The sequence below is a fragment of the Nuphar pumila genome, chromosome 3, assembly GCF_984573655.1.
Source record: "Nuphar pumila chromosome 3, dmNupPumi1.hap1.1, whole genome shotgun sequence".
NCBI lineage: Eukaryota > Viridiplantae > Streptophyta > Magnoliopsida > Nymphaeales > Nymphaeaceae > Nuphar > Nuphar pumila.
Window position 1 is genome coordinate 20068456 of NC_143251.1, and position 22821 is coordinate 20091276.

At 36.9% G+C, this 22821-nt stretch overlaps 1 protein-coding gene across 1 annotated transcript in view; it reads left to right on the plus strand.

Moving 5' to 3' along the window:
• The window catches only part of LOC149842207 (FIP1[V]-like protein), an 80807-nt gene that overhangs the window by 45298 nt on the left and 12688 nt on the right, over positions 1–22821 (plus strand). The window contains exons 3-7 of the mRNA XM_089998995.1: positions 1517–1643; positions 1739–1807; positions 1895–2044; positions 2201–2302; positions 2418–2758. Coding sequence (XP_089855121.1) covers positions 1517–1643; positions 1739–1807; positions 1895–2044; positions 2201–2302; positions 2418–2758 — 789 coding nt within the window. The remainder of the gene's footprint in view (positions 1–1516; positions 1644–1738; positions 1808–1894; positions 2045–2200; positions 2303–2417; positions 2759–22821) is intronic.

The window sequence follows — 22821 nt, forward strand, 5'->3', positions numbered from 1 at the left end:
CCATATGATTAGAATCCTGCCCGATCTACTACATGTGGGCTTGAATGTGAACTTGTAGCCCCTCCATAATTTGTCAATTAGCATGCTGTTGATGTTCTCCACTTTTGATGCAATGATTGCAAAACCGGTTGCATATCCTTTAGCCAATCTCTTAAGAATAAATGGTCGTTTAACGCGTTTAGACCTCAAAAATTCGATGCACCAATCTTCATCCACACCAATTGTTGATGCCTTTGGGCCTTCTTGGGATCTAATGATCCCCATTGGTGTTGTCCCCTCCATGGTTAAGGCCTTTAGTTTTCAACTGACTTTCCTAGCTCCTTTAGTCCTAGCTAAACTCTTAGCTTTCTTATTCAATGAGTCCTTGATCTTGGCAATCCTCTCACAAGGTTGATTAACTTCAAGGATTCTTAAAGCAACTTTCACTATGATACTCAAAAGAGTTTTACATGCTGGACCCCCCTTGCTACGAATTCAGTTCCCGTTTTACATGCTGGACCCCCCTTACCACGAATTCAGTTCCCGTTTTACATGCTGGACCCCCCTTACCACGAATTTAGTTCACGTGTGTGTTTGTGTGTGTGTGTAGGGGGGGGGGGATCTGATTCGTTTTCCGCACCCTTAATGTATGGACAGCATTTCAAGTTTCGCGAGATTAATTAGGCGAGGCTTGCCACAACAGATGAAGCCCTCCAATAGCTTCCAATCCATTTTCATGTCTTCCCTCAAGATGAATGTGAAACACGAATCTTCAAGCCAACAAAATCATTTTGGAGAGGATAAGAACCCATATAGTCCCCTTCTTGTTGTTAAGACTCTCATGCGTCCCCTTTACCAAAGAAAGAGGGTTTTCTGGACACCCCCTCCACGAGCATGCATGATCCCCCTAACAGGATACAAGCTCGTTGACCATCGGTGTTGTTGGTAGTGCTTGCCATATACACTCTTCCCCTTTTCAACATTTTGCTATCTCGATTAGGGTTATTCTGAGCTCAGCTAAATCTGCATTATTATAGTTTGTTCTCTTGAAATTTAAGTTGGTGTACTTCATGCACCATCAATTTCACCTCTCGCAAGTAGTTATTGCACTTTTTGGAGAATTATCTTAACCCTTTTAGAACTTTTGGATTCATCGACAGCCTCCTCTAGCCTTTTTTTGGTCTAGACACACATCCAACCCTTGATCCTGCTCGAAAAATAGCAGACAGCTGCACTTTGATGTTGCCTGCCAACACCATCACAAAATTTAGTTTGAGCACAAATCCTCTTATGTGTCTTCAACATAACTATACCATTCACTACGTGCCTTCAACATACAATCGATTTCTTTGGTGATACCTAAAAGCTTGCCTTATATTAATTTGTTCTTGTGATTTTTTTACTTGCTGATAGTAAAACAAACTTGATATCGCTGTAGTTTATATATACTTGCTGCATCTGGCCTTTTGTGGACATCATTCTGCTCAGATGTTGTACTGTTGGATGAATCTCACCTTTTGAAAACAAATTTTTTCAGGACAGTGTTTGATATTGATATTGATGCTTTTGAAGATAAACCATGGACACGTCCTGGGGTTGATACATCTGATTATTTTAATTTTGGACTTGACGAGAACAATTGGAAGGACTACTGCAAACAGTTGGTATGTGCATTTGTGAATAATTTAACAAAATGGGAAGCAGCACCATGATTATTTATTCTTTATTGTATCTTGCTTTTAATTGCTCTGCTGTGCAGGGGCAACTCCGTCTGGAAGCAACTATGCAAAGCAAAATTCATGTTTATGAGAGTGGGAGGTCTGATCAGGTGAAGAAGTCTCTCTTCTGACATACTTTTGGTCTTTGTTTTGTCTGATGTTTATTGACATTCCTTGTATTTTCTTATTTGTTTCAGGATTATGATCCAGATCTGCCTCCAGAACTTGCAGCAGCTGCTGGTCTCCATGAAGTTTCTTCTGAGAATGCACATCCTGGGAAGACAGATGTTGGGCATTTGGATATAATGGGCCATGGAAGAGGTTCAGCACGAATTCGACCTCTAATAGTATGTACTTTTTGGGGCTGTTGTCTTCCTGGACTTTTGCCCTTTTTCAAGGCTTGTCATGGAGACTGATGCTTCTATCTAATTGATGATTTTTGCGAACATCGTATTTTCCTTTCATTGTTTTATGTAGTTCTTTTTGCATGTCTTCAAAACCAGCCAACTGGGAGGGCAATACAGGTTGAAAGTGGTTGCGGGGAACGTCTCCCTTCAATTGATACTAGGCCACCACGACATCGTGATTCTGATGCAATTATAGAGGTGAGTCAGTACATAATGTAAACAAAATGATTTGTATCATAGGACTATTGGGTTCTCAGATGTTATTTGCACTAACCCATCAAATGCATGCTGACTGATTGTACTGTTGAAACAGATCGTCTTGCAGGGTTCTGTTGACGATGACTCCATCCCCTGCAGTGATGCACAGGGGAGGCTAGAGAATGAGCCACATGAAACAGATTTCAAAGGGGAAGATCCTGAAACTGAAAAAGATAAGCAGTTTCAACGTTTTGGGAGCTTTCCTCAACCTTATAATGGAAGGAGACATGAAATGTTTATGCAAGATAACTTTGTGGGCCCACTTCGTGGTAATATACATGAAGGAGATGGAATACTGCCTTTTCCTCCTGAGGTTCCACTTCAATTCCATTCTGGTAATGTAGGTCGGACCACCATGGGCCCCATTGGAGCATTCAGTTCATCTCATGGAGGAAGGTATGGTAGCAAGCTATCATGTTTATCTTCTGATCTTCAGTCTGTCTTTGTCTGCTTAATTACTTATTGTTCACTGTCAAGCTTCTTGTGGGTTTTATCTATTAAATCCGTGTGATAAAAGTGAACTGAAGCATAATGCTTTTCTGGGACATGGAAATGTCCTTAAAAGCTCCAGATATTTCTGATTATAGTGCATGTCTTTTAAAATGCTTAGGCATAGGCATTTTCTGATCTTGAATATATGAGATGTGGTGATGTAGATGGAGAATAGATACCTACTGCATACTAGGATATAAGCACTATTCTAGCTGTGACAAAAAGAAACATGAGGGATATGTTACCTGGTAGGGTTTCATCTTATTTCTCAAATGTATATCTTAGTTATGAAGTTGATATTTTTTGCGTCTCACAATACTCAGTAATGGATGAAAATTCCCTTATGAAAGATTACTTAAGAACAGAAAGAAAAAAGGTAAAAAAATGAAAGTACCCCTATACAAATGAAAATGACAAACATGTCCCAACCCAGTATACACAGTGTGTGCACTATATTATACAATATACACTACATTTTCACACTCCCTTCAAACTCTAGATGGTGAAAATGCAAGTTTGGAGTTGCAAACACAAAGCTGTGAAGTGGGCTGGCTTTTTGTTAAGATGTCTACATTCTGATGTAAGATATCTGCTGTACAAAATGACAATCTATCTCAATATATTTATACACATGGAACTTTGGATTTTTGGCAATATGAATGGCACTCTGAATGGCACTCTGATTTTCATAAGTGAAGTACTTTTATCTTTACACTCATATCCTTGTGAAACTAACAAAATTCGCACAGGTTGTCAGTCTCAAATAGATCCTCCAAAGGCACAATCATATGTTGTTAGTTCAGGTGGAGATGCTAAAGAGAAAAAAAAGTGCATGGTGTCGTGAATATAACAAATAGTCCTTGGAATTACTGTCTATGTGCAGTCAGAGGGGGAGGGCACTCGTAAATTGACTCACTATATGTACTGCATAGGTGATGAGTTAAGTATATTAACCTACCTACCAACTAATGATATAGTACAGGTTACTGAGTGGTTTTCCAACAGTTGGTCAAAGTTTGACATTGGCTTTAACAGTTGACACGCTTCATGTCATTTGCTAGTCATGCTCGAGCTACCTTATCAATGGCATATGTATGCTAGGATTGCAAATATCCTCTCTTCAAGACGTAACCCACCCTAGGCACATTATGTATTTTTAGTACCCTCAAATCTTTCATCTCAAAGTACTTGGCAAGTTTTTATTTGACACCGTCAATTTTGTATGCCGATGGTAAATTGGGTTAAAATGGATGTAGACGCCATCAATTTGGTATGCCAATGGTAAATTGGGTTGAAATAGATGTACAGATTGTTGGCATTGCGAAGCACCAATAGTATGCTTGGACATCACAATCTTAGACATATAGGGTCTTTGGTAGCCCTCCTCCTCATATTTCTCTATCTTAATTTCATATTGTACATTACAAAAACCAATGCATTCATCTTCTCTTATTCAAGTCTATTCTTTCGTTTTGTATGCACCTATAATTTCAAATCATTGATAATCAATTATAAGATAATTATACTTATAAAAATGTATTTCAAAAATAAAATACAAAGTCACAAACCAATGAGAAAATACTCAAATTCCTCTCACAACTCGATGCACTACACGTCAAACTTAGAATTCGAATTGCAAAATTCATCAACTCAGGATTTTCGTGCCCAAATGAACTCCACCAGTCAACTGCATTCAAATAAAACAAAAAAAAATTGATAAAAACATTAAGAATGTCATAATTAACAAAAACATAATAAATATTAACAAATAACAATATAATTGCCAACTTAACAAGACTTTTTAATTTTCTTGTTGTAACAACTGCCTCTCTACCAAACAACCCTTTGCCTTTTTAAATGCATCGATTTGTGTTGTAATTTTCAACCGAACCAGTGTTGTGAAAAGCGTTGAGGCGTAACGAGGCACTCCACCAAAAACTGAGGCGAGGCGTAAAGCCTAAGGCTCAATTTTTTTTTGAAAACTTAAAAAAAAAATCTAAAAATAAAAATAAATAAAGAAATGCTTTATTGATGAAATAACAACCAATAAGAAATAGAAAATCTCAAATAAGTACTAAAAAATGTGAGATTAACATATAAAAGTAACTAAAAACTGATTACATAACTGAAAAATATATGAGATTTATCTTTTGTAACCAATATGGCTTAAACACACATTCCTCGATATTGCCCCTCAAACTTCTGATGTTTATATAATGAGGAATTACAAGGCAGAAAGAAATGATGTAATGTGAGGCTTTTTAAAAGTGTCAATGAACCTTAGGGATGTCATGAAAGGCATGGTGATGTATTCACAATTTATTGTCTATTGAAGCATGCATTATGTATTATTTTTCAATTGTTTATTAAGACAAAACTAGTTGCTGTTTAAGTAGCATCTCATTGCCACACTTCATCAAGTTAGGATCAGAGATTGAACACCGATATCTGAAGACAACCAAATGAACTCCTACTAACTGGCAAGTAGTTCTATAGAGCTTTTTGATTGGAATATAGTTTTCTTTTTACTTCACCAGGACATGAAAAAACTATCTCACAGAACGACACTAACTTGTGGTGGAAAAGTACCCACTCTTCTCCTTTTCATGCTGTCAGTATCAGAAATGCTCATGGAGCTCAAAGTGGGATTTAATGGAAGAAATAAGTTGTGTGCATCCTTTTGTATGATGGGTGGTACACATACTGCAAAAATATGTAACATCCTGAAATTGGATAGAGCTACGAACTGCGTTAAGAACAATTATCCACTCCACTCTTCTCAGTAAACTTGCCAGACTTATTGAACTCGTTGCACAATGCTGAAAGTTCTGAAAAAATGCCTAACTGGACCACATGCCACAGGATGCACCATTGCCCAAAAGTAATATTTTCTGGTCTTCTCTATCCACAAGTTTCACAAGTCTCATTTTCTTAAATGAAACCTCACTCAAAACTCGTAAACAATTTGATCCCTCCCCCAAAAGAAAATGAGAAAAAGCAATAGACTACGTGTGATAGAGGTAAGAGTACCTGTGTGAGAAAAATATGAGAGAGAGGGAGAGTATGCGTGTGAGAGAGAGACTGCGCATGAGAGACGAGAGAGAGCCTGCATGAGAGAAAGAGAGTCTGCGTGAAAACATAAAATATTAGGGTTTGTTTAAACTTTAAACCCTATTTTTTAGTCAAATGAGGGATTTGACCCTCATTTGACCAAAAGCCCCAGGCATACACGCCTCAGTTTGAGGCGCGCCTCGCCTCGAGGCGTGCGCCTCAAGGCGTATGAGGTGCACGCCTCGAAGGTTTTGCGCTTTATATATGTGCCTCAAGGCATAAAGCCCCTCGCCTTGAGGCGAGGCGCGCTTTTTGCGCCTTGAGGCACATTTTTAATAACATTGAACCAAACATTTGCATCAAAAATCAATTTTTCAAAAGAATCATAAAATCCACTCATAACTTCTCTATCCGGGTTGAAGTTGTCAGCATAATGAAAATGATGATTTAAATAATAGGCAGCTGCATGCAAAGGCTTATGAAGTTGCAAGTCCCATCGTCTATCAATGATATCCCAAATAGGTTTATATTTTTTTTCAACCTTGTCAAGGTTTGAAGCAATTTTCTCCTTTGCTCTATCCATTGCCTCGTACAAAAATCCTATAGCAGGCTCATCTGCATCCATTAATCGCAACACTTTCACGAGCGACAGTGTAACTTTAATTGCATATGATATGACAACCCAAAACTTATAATAGTTAAGAACAATATAAGAAATATTCTTAGCATCAGATTTCTTATAGTAATTAGATGATCTAAAATTTGAAGACAAGACCATCGACTTTAACTCTTTTCTATAACATCCAATACTATGAAGCGTGATATATGTTGTAGCAAAACGAGTGACGGTTAGACGTAAAAGTTCTTTCTTCTTTGTGAACTTTCTCATCAAATTTAATACCCATGCATGACTATATATATATCTTGTAAATTTTTTTGTCTTTTCCACCGTATATTTAAAAATTAATATCTTTTCAATATCTTCTAATATAAGATCCAAGCAATGCGTAGCACATGGTGTCCAACATGTTTTTTCTGTTGTTAACATATTCTCAGCTGTCACATAATTTGGTGCATTATCTGTAATGAATTGTATCACATTACTTTCACAAACTTCGTTAACAACTTTTTCAAACAACTTACACAAATTTGCACCAGTTTTTTCCATGTTGATGTCAATGGACTTCAAAAATACTGTCCTAGATGAGCTGTTCACAAAAAAATTAATTAAGTTGCTTCCTTTTTCATCTGTCCAACCATCTGCCATAATGCTGCAACTAACCTTTGGTCATTTCTGTTTGAACTCTTTTAAAATTTTGTGAGTACAATCTACCTCGTTCTTCAAAATCTAGGTTCTGATATCGTGATAAGAAGACGGTTTGAATCCTCGCTCATAATTTGCAATAGCTTTTACCATTGCACCAAAATATGGACTGTTGCAAAGATTAAATGATAAGGCATTTGCATAAAAAATCTACCAATGACACGAAATACATTTTTTCTTTCATCCCTTTTGAAAGCAGTGTTTATTGTGGTTTGTCGTGCTTATTTGTTCACAAATAGGTTCATAGGACCACCTGTGCTTGTTTTTGCATCACTACATGATCTACTGGTTTCTTTGTTGACATTATCACCTCTTGATGATCCAAAATAAACACTTCTCCCAATATCCAATTTGTTTTGTTGTTCCTCTTGTTTCTTTTGCTTCTGATCCTTTAGATGATTCTGAAAAAAACTTTTCACATCAGGTGGAACCGCTTCGCACATGCTTACACCATGTTTTGTGCTAACTAAGTGATGCTTTAACCTATAGATGCCTCCTGTAGTCTATTTGGGATCTTTAGTGGGATTTGGAACTTTAACTCCATGATCTCATCCTACATCTTTTTTCATTGTTCAACCGCAAAAATACATATAAGAAAATATATATTAACACAATAGATTAGATTCATATTCAACAAGAATCAACATATATAAATTGAAAACTAATTAAATAACTTGGAAATTATCAATTACCTCTCTAGTCAAGATGCCTATCATTCAGTGAATGTGATTGCACCTGATTTCTTGTCCCAGCAAGCCGGGTGTACTTTCTGGTGGTCTACCAATTCTACTTTCCTGATAACAAAAAAGTAATGACTTTGTCTCCGATTATAAAACATGTAATCATACCCATTAGATGTGAAAACCATGCAGGCTTTAATCACTGTCTGTCCATATGGTAGAAGAAATTAAAATCCGAGCTGGGATCCAAGCATACAAATGTGTTTAACATTATATAATTTCTGTAACGCACATTAAATAGGAGTAGAACAACCAGATGAAACAAAAGCTGCAGCTCTTTTGCTGACATGTTTTTTACATGATCACTACATCTCAAGATGTCACCGACAAACAAACTTATTCAGTTATTCATCACACATTGGGCATCAAAACTTTAGGCCTTAAGATGCAAGCTGTCGTATCAAATTCCCACTAACAAAACAGAATCAAAGAAGTTCAATGCCAGGTATTTCTTTTCCCACTACAACCCTTTTAAGAATATTTTGTTATATATTGTCCCCAATAATGTAAACAATAATGGTGCTAAACCCATCTAGCATTTTGTTAGACAAAATGGTCATCAACAATTAGCCATTTGCTTAGGTACAACTCATACAGAACAGTAAACACACCCAAATACCCTACAAGGCTACAACTAAGAAGTTGATTACAGAAGACTGAGGTACCCAATTGATTGTCACAATTTGCAGCAAATATTGCAGCTAGAAGCTTAGAACCACTACCATGGACTCAATCCAGCATTTGAGCAATTCAGGACCAAACTCCCCCTTTCCCCCGCAAATCATCATCAATCAGTTATCATTTTACCCGATTCACAATGTAGCGAAAAAAACACAAAAACAACAAACTTACACTAAAATCTTGATTTTGATAGCACGAGCATCAAAAGACAAATACCAAAATGTCTTAAGACTAAACATCATGCTACCCAATAAGAAATTTGTCAAAATTCAAGCCCTAATCACCAACTGATTTAATAGATCTAACTATTCAGCATGTTCATAGCCTCAAATACTGCAGTGCCGCAACCGACCGAAAGCAGCAGGAGGTCGCCGTCGCGCTTGTTGTGCAACACGTTGTGGAGAGAGAAGAGAGAACGAAAGGGAAAAGAGCATACCTGACCTCCGGGAGAGTGAGAGTGAGTGGGCGCAACGGTGGAAGTGGTGGCGACGGTGGCGAAGGAGGACCGTGAAGAGAGGGAGAGCGAGTGGGAGAGGAGAGGGAGAGCGTGCGTGAAGGAGGAACGTGGGCCTTGTAATGAAATGGTGGTCTTCAACAAATGCACAAATAACTCACAAACAAGTGTCTATTGGAGACACTACAAGCATGACCCTTGAAAGGGTATAAAAGGAAGAACACTTGAAAAATAAATAATACTTTATTCATGAACAAAATGCTTAAGAAGCATGGTCATTTACATTGAAGGGGTTCACCCCTATATATACAAAAAAGTGGGAGAGAGGAGAGCTCATTTTGAGCTCTCCAAAAGAGACGTTGGATTCCAACGTCTCTTAATATAGCTGTTGGACTACAGTTCAACAACATTTATTATTATAGCTGTTGGACTATAGTCCAACAACATTTATTATAGCTGTTGGACTAGAGTCCAACAACTATTTGCACAGTCAAGTTCCAACAGGAACTTGACTGGATCAAATATCTAGTTTCTATTGAACTAGATGCTAAAAAAGAAAATAAAGAAAAATAGAAAAATAAAATAATAAAAGAAAATATAATAATATTAAATAATATATATATATATATATATATATATATATTACAATTTACATTTTAACACTCCCCCTCAAACTTACGGTACAATGAGCGAAAGTTTGTCTAAGAGGAAGTGAAATCTGGGAGCAGCGAGAGGCTTGGTGAAGAAGTCTGCTAATTGATATTCTGATGTAACATATGGTAGATCAATGGTTCTATGTAAGTATTCCTCTCTGACATAGTGACAGTCCATCTCAATGTGTTTAGTGCGCTCATGGAATGTCCGGTTGCTTGCAATGTAGATCGCACTTTTGTTGTCACAGCACATCTTTGAAGCTTGCGTTGCTTTAGCTCCCATATCCGCTAGCAATCGTCTGAGCCAAACAACCTCCATAGTGGTGGTTGCCATGGCTCTGTATTCAGCTTCGGTGGAGGAAAGAGAGACTTTATGTTGCTTCTTGCACCTCTATGAAATTAAGGTTTCACCTAGGAACACACAAAAACCAGTAGTTGAGTGTCTATTATTGGGATCACCTCCCCAGTCAGCATCAGTATATGCAATTAAATTTAATGAAGATGAAGCAGACAAGAAGAGTCCTCATAAAAGAGAGGATTTTAAGTATCTAATAATACGCAAAATCGCTCCCATGTGCACGGAGGTGGGAGCATGCTGAAACTGACTGACTGTATGAACCGCATGAGTTATATCTGGCCTAGTAATGGAAAGATAAGAAAGAGCTCCAACAAGCTGTCTATAAGGAGTAGGACCATCAAGAAGTTCTCCATCATTAATTTTCATTTTAACATTGACAACTTCTGGAGTGTCTACTTTCTTATCATCTGTAATTCCAGACCTGGAAACGATATCAAGAGCAAATTTAGATTGAGATATCAAATACCCCCGAGGGGAATAAGCAACTTCAATGCCTAAAAAATATCTTAATAAACCTAAGCCAGTCATTTCAAAGTGAGTTTTAAGAAGAGATTTGATATTTGCAACTCCCTGTTTGTCGCCTCCGGTGATGATCATATCGTCCACATAGAGAAGAAGAATAATGATGCCTGCATCAGATTTCTTAACAAACAAAGCAGTGTCAGTTAAACAAGGTTGAAAACCAATATCAAGCATAACATGACTAAATCGGTCATACCAGGCTTTTGGAGCCTGCTTAAGACCATAAAGAGCTTTTTCTAGACGAAGAGCTTTACCCTTAGGGATACTAATACCAGGTGGGGCTTCCATGTATACTTCTTCAACGAGATTCTCATTCAGGAAAACATTTTTGACATCTAATTGAAAGATAGGCCATGTTCTAATGGAGGCCAAGGCTATTAAAGTTCTAATAGTGGTCATACGGGCCACAAGAGCAAATGTTTCTTCATAATCGATGCCATACTCTTGTGCATATCCTTTTGCTACTAAACGGGCCTTATATCTTTCCAGGGTCCCATCACTTTTGGTTTTGACTTTGTATACCCACCTACAACCTATAGGTTTCTTACCCGGAGGAATATCTTGTATCGTCCAAGTATTGGCCTTTTCTAGTGCATCCAATTCTATTTTCATGGCTTCTATTCATTCTATATGATTTTTTGCTTGAGAATAGGATGATGGTTTAACATATGATTGTATTAATGTAATGGCGGCCCTATACGTGGGTGAAAAAGATTCATAAGACACAATTTTTTCTGGAGGTTTAGAGATTCTAGACGTTCTTCTAGGTGAGACTTCAGAGTATTTTTGTAATGCACATGGAAGATTTTGCTCTCTACGTCTTGAATATTGTAGACTAACATCCCTATGGATTTGCTCTTCATTATCATCATTTTCAACAACAATAGGACTTTGATCATTGTCAAGGTCACATCCAACATCACATTCATTGGATTTTGAAGTTGGATCAATTAAAAACGAGTATTCAGTGACATCCTTGGATTTTTCAAATTCAAAGAAGCTTTCTTTTTCCAAAAAAGATACATTTCTTGACACATATAATTTGTCATTTTGAAAATCGAAACACCTGTAGCCTTTTTGATTATCAGCATATCCTAAAAAGGCACATGGGATTGCACAAGGAGAGAGTTTGTCATTTCTGTTGGTGAAAACAAAACATTTGCATCCAAAGACTCTTAATCTAGAATAATCTGGAGTTAAATTAACAAGCTTTTCTATTGGAGTTGTATTCTTTAATGAGGAAGATGGCATCCTATTAATGAGGTAGGTGACAGTTAGGACCACTTTAGCCCAAAAACTTTTTGGAACTTGATTTGCAATTAGCAATGTCCTAGTAGTTTCCATAATGTGCCGATGTTTGCGTTCGGCTAGGCCATTCTGTTGTGGAGTGTGTGGACATGATCTTTGATGTGTAATACCATGTAAATTGAGATAGTCTTTGAATTCATTGGACATAAATTCTCCCCCTGAATCAGTGCGAAAAACATAAATATCATTTTGAAACTTATTTTTAACCATTTTATGAAATATTTGGAAGTTAGCAAAGACATCAGATTTATGTTTAAAAAAATAAATCCAAGTATGTCTAAAAAAGTCATCAACAAAAATGACATAATATGTATAACCACCTTTGGAAATAACTGGTGCGGGGCCCCAAACATCCGAATGTATTAACTCAAGTGGTCGTGAGGAAACAAAAGTTCTACTAAGAAATGGTAACCTTTTCATTTTGCCAAGAATGCAGTCTTTACAAGAAAAATTTTCTGAATTACAAATTTTTTCCAAACTTGGAAAATATTGAATTTTAGACATATGAGGATGGCCAAGCCTTTTGTGCCATAAATCCAATTCTAATTTCTGAATATTATAACAAAATGCATTCTTGGGTAATTCCAAAAAGTCCATGTAATAAAGTCCTCCTTCTCTATGGCCTTCCCCAATCAGCTTCCCTGACTGGCGATCCTGTACCCAACAACCCTGAGAAGAGAAGGAGATATTACATCCATAATCAGATATTTGCGAGATAGATAAGAGATTCAAATTAAGTTTAGGGATATATCTAACTTCTGGGATAAAAAATCTTTTGGATTTTTGAAGATTTTCAAAACATCCTATTCCTTTTACTTCGAGAGATGTGCCATCGGCTGTAAAAACCTTTGACACACTTGAGTTATTTTTAAGACATTCGGATAGACTATTAATATTTGGGGTCATATGAAAAGAAGCACCAGAATCTAAAAGCCAAGGAAAGTTACCTGGACTGGAGAAAGATGCAACTGCCGCTCCAGTTGAGGCTTCGGTTGAGGAGGATACCCCTTTGAGAAGAGGTTGAAGGATTTCCATCAGTTGAGCCATAGACACAGGTGCATCTTGATCTTTTGACTCAGATTCAACAGATGCAACTCTTTTTTCTTCTCTTCTTTTTAACTTTGGACATTGAGGCCTATAGTGCCCCGGTTCATGACAATGATGACAAATAACTTTTCTTTTATCAAAGTCGCCGTTTTGCCTTCCAAAATGAGACGGCTTGTAAGTACGAGTATGATTCTTCGGTCTAGATACAGCTAAAACAGAGTCATCATCAACTTTTGGAGTACTTTTTCTAAGTCTATTTTCCTCCATAGTGAGCTATTCTATAGTATCAACAATAGAAGAATTTTTTTCACGATGTAAAAGGGCAGATTTGGTGGATTCAAACTCCGGCCTTAGACCATTCACAAATTGATAGAAATGTTCCATATCGAGTTGCTTTTGGCGAAGCTCGATGTCTTCGGCACAATGCCATTTGGGCTCAAGAAGAGCCAACTCTTCCCAAAGTTCGCACAACTCTTTATAATATTCTCGAATAGTTTTATCTTTTTGAGTCATTGTCCGAACTTTATCTTGTAAATTGCATACATGTGCAATATCTTTAAGGGAATACATGTTTTTGAGGTATTCCCAAGCCTTATCGGCATGCTCAAACTTAGTTAGACTAGAGCATTTTTTAATGTCTGTGCTATTGATGAGCCATGACATAATTTTTGCATGCCCTATCCTCCATTCTTTCCATTTCTTTTCATAAGTGGCTAACGTCTTACTCTTCTCTTCTTCCGTTAGAGGAACCTCTTTATCACCCTCTTTCTTGGTAAGAGATAGTTTAGGTTCCAAATCGGAACCATCCACTATACCCCATAAACCTTTTCCCCAAATGTGGTGCTTCATAATCGAAGCCCACATTACATAGTTAGTATCATTTAGCTTCATAGGAATGATGGTGATCTTATCATTGTCATCCATCTTTTACAAGGGTAAGAGAGGAATAAATAGGAGGAGAGAGAGAGAAAAATAAAAAGAAAAGAAAAAGAGTAGACAAAGGAATAAGAGAGGATACAAAACCAAATTTTTTTGTAGCACAAGTTCGCCTTTCTTCAAACAAATCTTCTTGAGCTAAGAACAAGGTGATGAAACACCTTTTGTAAATGTGACACGGAAATCGAGGCGGAAGCACTTCAAGATCTAAGGATTTCGTAGCTCTGATACCATGTAATGAAATGGTGGTCTTCAACAAATGCACAAATAACTCACAAACAAGTGTCTATTGGAGACACTACAAGCATGACCCTTGAAAGGGTATAAAAGGAAGAACACTTGAAAAATAAATAATACTTTATTCATGAACAAAATGCTTAAGAAGCATGGTCATTTACATTGAAGTGGTTCACCCCTATATATACAAAAAAGTGGGAGAGAGGAGAGCTCATTTTGAGCTCTCCAAAAGAGACGTTGGATTCCAACGTCTCTTAATATAGCTGTTGGACTACAGTCCAACAACATTTATTATTATAGCTGTAGTCCAACAACATTTGTTATAGCTGTTGGACTACAGTCCAACAACTATTTGCACAGTCAAGTTCCAACAGGAACTTGACTGGATCAAATATCTAGTTTCTATTGAACTAGATGCTAAAAAAGAAAATAAAGAAAAATAGAAAAAAAATAATAAAAGAAAATATAATAATATTAAAATATATATATATATATATATATATATATATATATATTACAATTTACATTTTAACAGGCCTCGGCTAGGTTAAAATTGCTTTTTAAGCAATGCTTAAAAAACCCTATTTTATAGTCAAATGAGGGCTTTAACCCTCATTTGACTACGAAAGTTTAAGGCGTGTGCCTTAGCATGAGGAGCGCCTTGCCTCGAGGCGTGCGCCTCAAGGTGTATGAGGCGCACGCCTTAGGGCTTTTGCGCTTTATACGTGCGCCTCAAGGCATAAAGCCACTAGCCTTGAGGCGAGGCACACTTTTTGTGCCTTGAGGCGTGTTTTTAATAACACTGATCCGTAGCTTCTATCTATTCGGGACTTTTTCTAGCTTCCTCACAATTTCTAGGTTCTATATATGAGTGAATGGCACTGAGGCAGGCTCTATGTTTAGGTGAAAATGAATCATAAGAGATAAATCTAGAGGGAGCTTTTCTATTTCTCTCAGTTCTTCGCATATTCTCCTCATTTGAAGAGATAGTCCTACTAGTTTCATCATATCTTTCAATTGCACTTCTAGAGGTGTTTTTGTCTCTATGGGTCTATGTGATAGAATCTCTAGATGTTCTTTCATCGGTATGTTGGTGAGGAGGTGAATATAGTAAGATATTTTTTTCCTCGGTCTCATTATCGCTTGAGTCATTCCGAGTTGATTCAGCGTCACTAGTATCATCATTTCTGGATAGTAACTCAAACAGAAAAGAATAATCCATATTTTCATCATGAGGTTCATGACTTTCAAAACCGCTAACATTTTCTAGAAAACTCACATTTCTGGATACATACAATTTGTCGTTTTTAACATCATAGTACCGAAACCCCTTTTGAGTTTCAGAATAACCAAGAAAAGCACATGTGATGGCTTTTAGGGAAAGCTTATCATTTTTGTCTGTAAGGATAAAACTAGGACAAAACATTTAGATCATAGTCAGGTTCTTTTGTGTATAATTTTTCAAAAGGAAAATTTTTATTCAAATTTTTAGATGGAAGCCTATTTATGAGATAGATGTGAGAGCTGCCTCGGCCCATAAGTTTTTTGGAATGTTTTGCGAGATAAGCAGAGTTCGAGTTATTTCAATAATATATCTATATTTTCGTTCGGCTAATCCATTTTGTTGGGGTGTTTTTGGATAAGATTTTTTATGGAGAATGCCATAACTTTCATGATAACTCTTGAATTCATTTGAAAGATATTTTCCTCCAGAATCAGTTTTAAGAATTTTTAATTTTCCATTGAATTGGTAAAAAATCATCATATGATAAGTTTTGAAAGTTATAAAAACTTCATGTTTATGCTTAAGAAAATATATCTAACAATACCTTGTGTAATCATCAACAAAGATCACATAATATGAAAATCCTCCTTTTGACAACACAGGTGTCGGTCCCTATATATCGGAATGAACGATTTCAAAATGTCTTGTTGTAAACATGGATCTTTGATTGAAAGGTTAACTTTTCATTTTTCCAAGAGTGCAATCATTACATGTAAAATCACCTTTGCAAAGATATTTAACAAAAGGTAAATAGGAAGTTTTAACAATATTTGGATGTCCAAGTCTTTTGTGCCACACATAAATGTCTTTATTTTTGACAACATTATAAAATTGATTCTTGGGAATTTGGAGGAAGTCGACATAGTATAGATCTCCTCATCTAGAGCCTTTCCCAATCAACCTCTCAGACCGACAATCCTGTATCCAACATTTATTAGATAAGAAATTTATATCACATTCATGGTCCGAGAGTTGAGAGACCGAAAGCAAATTTAAGTTAAGTTTTGGTATGAATCTAATCTTTGGAATAAAAAAATCTTGTTTTTCAAAGTTTCCAATTCTTTTAATTTCAAGAGATGTTCCATCCGCAGTTAAGACAAAGGATGAAGAATTTTTTTTTGAATATTCGGAATAAGAACAAATACTTGGGGTCATATGAAATGATGCACCTGAATCTAAAAGCCAAGCGGTCTTACCGAGAGGAGAAGAGGTTGACATGGTGGATTCGAAAATTCCTCCTTTGAGAAGAGGTTGAAGCGCTTTCACAATTTGTTTTAGGGAGCGTGCTCCATTGGAAGAGGATGACCGTTCTTCCGGTTGAGTTGTGGTAGCCATGGCTAGCAACTTCTTCCACTTTGGGCAAATTGGTTTGATGTGCCCCGACTCTTTACAAAAGTGGCAAACTAGTTTGTTATAGTCTCTTTTTTCACTTTGCCTATTTCTTCCTTGATTTTGATTTTTAAAATAAGGAGGTTTGTAAGTTCTCAAATTGTTACCCGGTCTTGAAACGACGTTTACTCTACTTTCTTCTTGATTAGAGGAGGTTGCAAGAATGCTTGGATTGTTTTTGCAAATGCCCATACGGGTTTCTTCCCCACTTAGTTTGGTAATAATATCTTCAATGGAAGGAGACGTGAAAGAAGATAGAAGAAAGGACCAAATTTGTTCAAATTCGGATCTAAGTCCATTTAGGAAGTTAAAGAAGCGATCTTCCTCTAATTGCTTATATCTAAGTTCAATAGCTTCGCCACTCCATTTGGGCTCAAGCATGGCAAGCTCATCCCAAATAGAGGATAATTTGACAAAGTATTCTCGAATAGACATCTCATTTTGTTGTAGGGTCAAGACCCTCTTTTGAAGATAGTACTTGTGAGATAAGTCTCTTGAAGTATACATCTTCTCAAGATATTGCCAAGCTTCAGAGGCTTTCTTGAATTTGATGATGTTGGCATCTATGTCACATGGGTGCGGGTGCGGGTGTGGGGATTCGGCACTTCCAAAAAACCCGGGTGTGGGGGTGCGGCAGGGGCAAAAATGTAAAATATATATATATATATATATATATATATATATATATATATATATATATATATATAAAAGGGGGTCAGCTGCTGTCAGCAGCTCTGTCAGCTGCTGCAGCTGACAGACAGCTGCTGTCAGCATTACTTTTTTTTTAAAAAATTTCGCAGCCCATTTGGGCAATTTTTTTTTTAAAAAAATAAATCCAAAACAAGAATGGACCAAAATGATCCTGGGTGCGGTCAACGCACCCAGGATAGGGTTGACGGCACCCGGTGCCGCACCCGCACACGCACCCGCGTCGAGTCGCGTCGACGCGGGTGCGGCACCCTGCTAGCCGAATCCCTGTGACATAGGTTGGCATTGATCTTGGTTTCAACGAATGAGAAGATTCAAGATAGGATCTTGAAATTTCTCATTTCTCATGTTTCTTTGAATATTCTTCACCTTCAAGGATTTTTATTTCTCTTTTTTCAACCATCGTAATTTTTGTTCGGGTTCTGATATTGAACCTTGAACATATCCCCAAAGCCCATTTCCTTTGATATGAGCTTCCATGTTTTCGGTCCAAACATGATAGTTTGAGCCATTGAGTTTAAACAAAGGTTTTAAAACCCGTGACTCGGAACTCGACTCGTTCTTTATTGACTCGTGACTCGGCAGGTCAACTCGGTGACTCGGACCGGGTTTTGTTAACTTTTGATTTTAAAACAAAGACAATATATAAATTGTCATTTAAACATATAAATGTTTGTAGAATGACTTAATTACTAGTTTAATTGATTAATAAGTAAAATAACATCAAGTAAAACTGCTCTTAATTCAAATCTCACATTTACTAAAGAAACTACACAAGCAAGAGCAAGTCTTTCAAGACAATATATAAAGAATGACTTAATTACTAGCTTCAAGAACTTTAATAGCCATGCTCGATCATGGTTTACATCCTGAATATATGGACATAGCTGTTGTGTTGCAGGGCCTCAGAAAATCCTTGCAAAATTTTGGGAACATTGAACTTTATCTTGATATTTGTATGTGTGTTTCTGATGTAGAGTTGATTGGACCATACCTTATATATCTGCACATAAATGCATATAAGCTTTGGATAATGAGAATGCTGTGATGTATATATATTATAATGATAAATGTGGGCATTTTATGCTGTTGGTTTTGAACAGGCTGGCTGCCAACTATTGTGTAGGTCTCAGAGATGGTTGCATGAGGGATCAGTTATGTTAGCTGGATTAGTGGATTCACTCTATGTTCATTGAGGGGTACTGGGTTTGATTCCTTACCTGGAGCTACCAAAAGGAATGAATGATGGACATGTGAAATTTGATTGACTTTTACTAATTTTGTGATTTTATATTAAGTTGGTAAGCCTATTGTTATTATGCTATTTGTTCTTTGAAAAATGAACACTTACATGTGAAAAAAATGCCCATAGCCTTTGAAAAATGAAAAAAGAAAAAAGTGCCCAAAACTCGCCCGAGTCAGCCCGAGTCAACCCGAGTCAGGCCGAGTCAAGGCCGAGTTTTCGCAGAACGAGTTTAACTTGCCGAGTTGACTCGATGGAGGGCCGAGCCGAGCCGAGTCACCGAGTTGACTCAGCGAGTTTTAAAACCATGGTTTAAACCCAAGGGAGAAGTGAGAGTCGTTTTCGCCCATTAAAGAGGAGAGAAGGTGAAAAAAGATACGTACCACAGTAGAAATCTAGGTCTTACTTGATGCAGAAGACTTCTAAAATATTGAACGAAGGAACGAATCTATGCCAATCTCCAAAAAATTTGAAGGCACGTTTTTTGAGGCACCCAAGAATGTGAAGAACCACACAATCTTCCTTCTTCAAACCTTGCTCTGATACCATGTAAAAGTGTCTTCAAAAGAGACACTATAATCAATACCCAAAGTTCTTGATAAAAAGCTTGTACACAAGAACACAATAAGAATACTTAGAACACTCGTGCACGAAGGCAGGCACAACCCACAATGTCTCACAAATGCACTAAGGCATAAAAAGAATAAAAAAACTCTTATTAAAAATACTTAGGCTTTGACCCAAAGCCTTGAGAGTTACAAGGGGAGAACCCCTATTTATAACCAACTTTAAGGGGCCTTGGAGGGGCACCACTCATAGACGTTGGCGCCCCTCCAACTCTCACAAATGTGACCGTTGGAGGGGCCCAACGTCTATTTGAGTGGGCCCCCAAGGTACCTTTTGGTACAAAAGCAAAAAGTAAATAAAAAATAAAGATTACAATCACATTCATGAAAATGAATGTGCGTAAAACTATAGAAATGACTAAACTACCCCTATGGCTACAAAAAGAAATATATTATATATATATATAAGTGGATAGATACATATACATATATATCATATATGTATATGTATCATCCTTTATATATAAGATTACAAGGTTTCGGTAATATAATTTAACAGTGCCCATTAAGGGCGCATTAGTACTTTTACTTTAATATTTTTTGTCCTTTTCTGTTTATATAAGGATTATTTGGTCAAATACCAAATTGAGCTGTTGGGTTCCGTTTTGACTAGTCAACATAGAGTTGACTAGTCAATGGAGCTGTTGGAACAGTTCAACAACTATATTTATAGCTTTTGGAGCAATCCAACAGCTCTATTGAGACTACCTATTGTGTATAAATAAGGGTGAACCCCCTCTTGTTCTTTTATGCTTGTTCTCAAGCACTCTCTCAATAGATTCTTTATATTTTTTATGTTGTCTCTCTTGCCCATAAGTGGCGTTGTGTATGTGATTATATCTTGACCCATAAGTGGTCTCCATTTGTGTATGTTGTACTTGCCCGTAAGATGCATTTGTTTGTATTTGTCATATTTCATTACATGGTATTAGAGCTTTGGTGATCCCGGGTTGTAACTTGTACGTGAAGATCAAGAGGAGGATCATGAGATTGCTGGAGCATTGTTTCTTTATTTCATTTGCCTCAGAAAGTGTGCCATCAAACTTCTTTAACACCTTTCTTCTCATTCTTGTCTTTCTATCTTTTTTTCTTCTCTGCTATGGCTGATAAAGAAATTCTAACCGTTATTCCCATCAAATTTGATAGAAAAAACTACTATATGTGAGCTATGGTGGTGAAAAGAATCCTCATGGGTAAAGATATGTGGCGATTTATTGATGGTTCCACATTGGAACCACAACCAATTCTCACAAGAATGGTTGTTGGAGCCGATGGTGAATTTAAGTAAGAGAGCCTTAAGGGAGTTGAAAGGGAAAAAACCGTGCTTGATTATAAAAAGCTTATAAAGAGTGAGAAGTGGGTCATGTTGAAGTTCTTTCTCTCTTTATAGGTAATATGCATGAGGAGCCATATTCTGATATTCTTGAATTTGAAAGAGTGGATAAAGATTGTGAATATGTTAGACAAACATATACCCAAAAAGATTTTGCCTATGTCACATGGGTGCGGGTGCGACGCAATTTCAAAATTTTTGGACACAGGGACTCGGCTATATATATATATAACAATAATTCTAGTAAACAATTAAAATTAAGTAGCCAAAACTATATAAGATAAAAGGATATTATCATTGTACAGATATAATTTAAATTGACTTGTAATAGTAAACTTCAAGTCTGCAGTAAATTAAGTAGCCAAAACTATGACCTTAATTTTTTCGAAAGTTTCAATTTGGCACTCCCATTTCTTTATGGTAGTTCTTAAGCTAGCTTTTCTAATACTTGTGAAACTAGTATTTTTTTAAACTGGAAAAGCATTTATTTAGCTACCTCAAATGGTTTGGGTTACCTTTTATCGTGTTTTATACATATTTTTACATAAGTTGTGAAACAGTCACACAGACTGTGCACACAGTCTGTGCAATGCAGTCTGTGACTGTGTAGACTGTGCACAGTCACACAGACTGTGCACAGTCACAGATTGTGTGCAGTTGCAGTTGCACAGTATGTGCCTGTGCAACTGCATTGCACAGTCTGGTTATATATTAAAAAAAAAGATATATAAAAAATGTTTTTTTTTGTCTTAAAAATGGACATTTTTGGACTCGGTCAAAGTTGACCGAGTCCAAAATGTGGACGGACTCGGCCTTGACTCGTTGATCGAGTCCTACTCGGCGTTGACCGAGTCCGAACCGAGTCCGAAGCCGCACCCGTGTCGGGGCGTGTCGACTCGGGTGCGGCACCTCCCTAGCCGAGTCCGTGTGACATAGGATTTTGCTCACAAGTGGGATCTTAAAGTCAAAATACATAGTTTTCAAAAAAGGTGATAAAACAGTGAGGGGATATTATAGTACCCTCAAAAGACTTTGGGATCAATTAGACCCGAATTTGAACAAGTTCGAGTTAATAGCATTCATAGGGAAAAGCCTCTTCTCTTGCACGAGGTCTTGGCTCAAGTGTGATGGAGGATACAAGGTTGAAATCTATGTCCGATTCTAAGGAGATCAAGGATAATGTTTTGGCCATGTCAAGACCGGGTACCAATATAAATGTCTACAAACTACCATATTTTTTAAAACCTTACTATGGGAGACCTAGATATGATGACAACAAGAAAAGAAATATAATAACATGTCATAATTGTAGAGAACTGGGGCATATCAAACCCTATTGTCCCAAGTTCAAAGAAAGAGAAGACAAAAAGGTGGCATCCGTGGGAACGTCTCACGAAGAAAGAAGTGGAACCAATGGGGATTCAAAATCTATGAGAACCATGTTCTCTCGAATCATGGATACCCTTCATCCATTAATCAAGAACTCTTCATTTCTTTCGGGAGTCGGGGTCTTTACATCTTCACCTCTCGGTAAGGTTTCTTGGCTTTTAGATTCTGGAGCCTCATTTCATATGACTCAACATATGTCTTTGCTTTTCGAATGTGACACTAATTCAACATAAAATAATGTTTTCACCGCTGATGGGTCCTCTTTTAATATAAAAGGCATTGAGAATTTCAAAAATTTTTGTTACAAAAATTAGATTTGTCTCAAAATTAAATTTAAACCTTCTTTCTGTTTCTCAAATTACTACTGACCATCAGTGTAGTATCTCCTTTTCATCTAAGCAATGTTTGGTGTACGATCTCTAGTCCGAGAAGCTGATTGGGGAAGAACATAGAGAAAGAGACCTTTATTACATGAATCGTTTTTTGCTTCCAAAAGACAATTTTTGTTATAATATTTAAAATGTAGACATAGTTTTATGGCATCAAAGACTAAAATATCCTAGTTTATCAAAGTTATCTCATGTATCGCATTTAAACAATTTTTTTAATGAAAAATTCCATTGTGATGATTGTGTTCTTGGCAAAATGAAAGCCCTTTCTTTTCCTAAACGAACCTTCTTTTC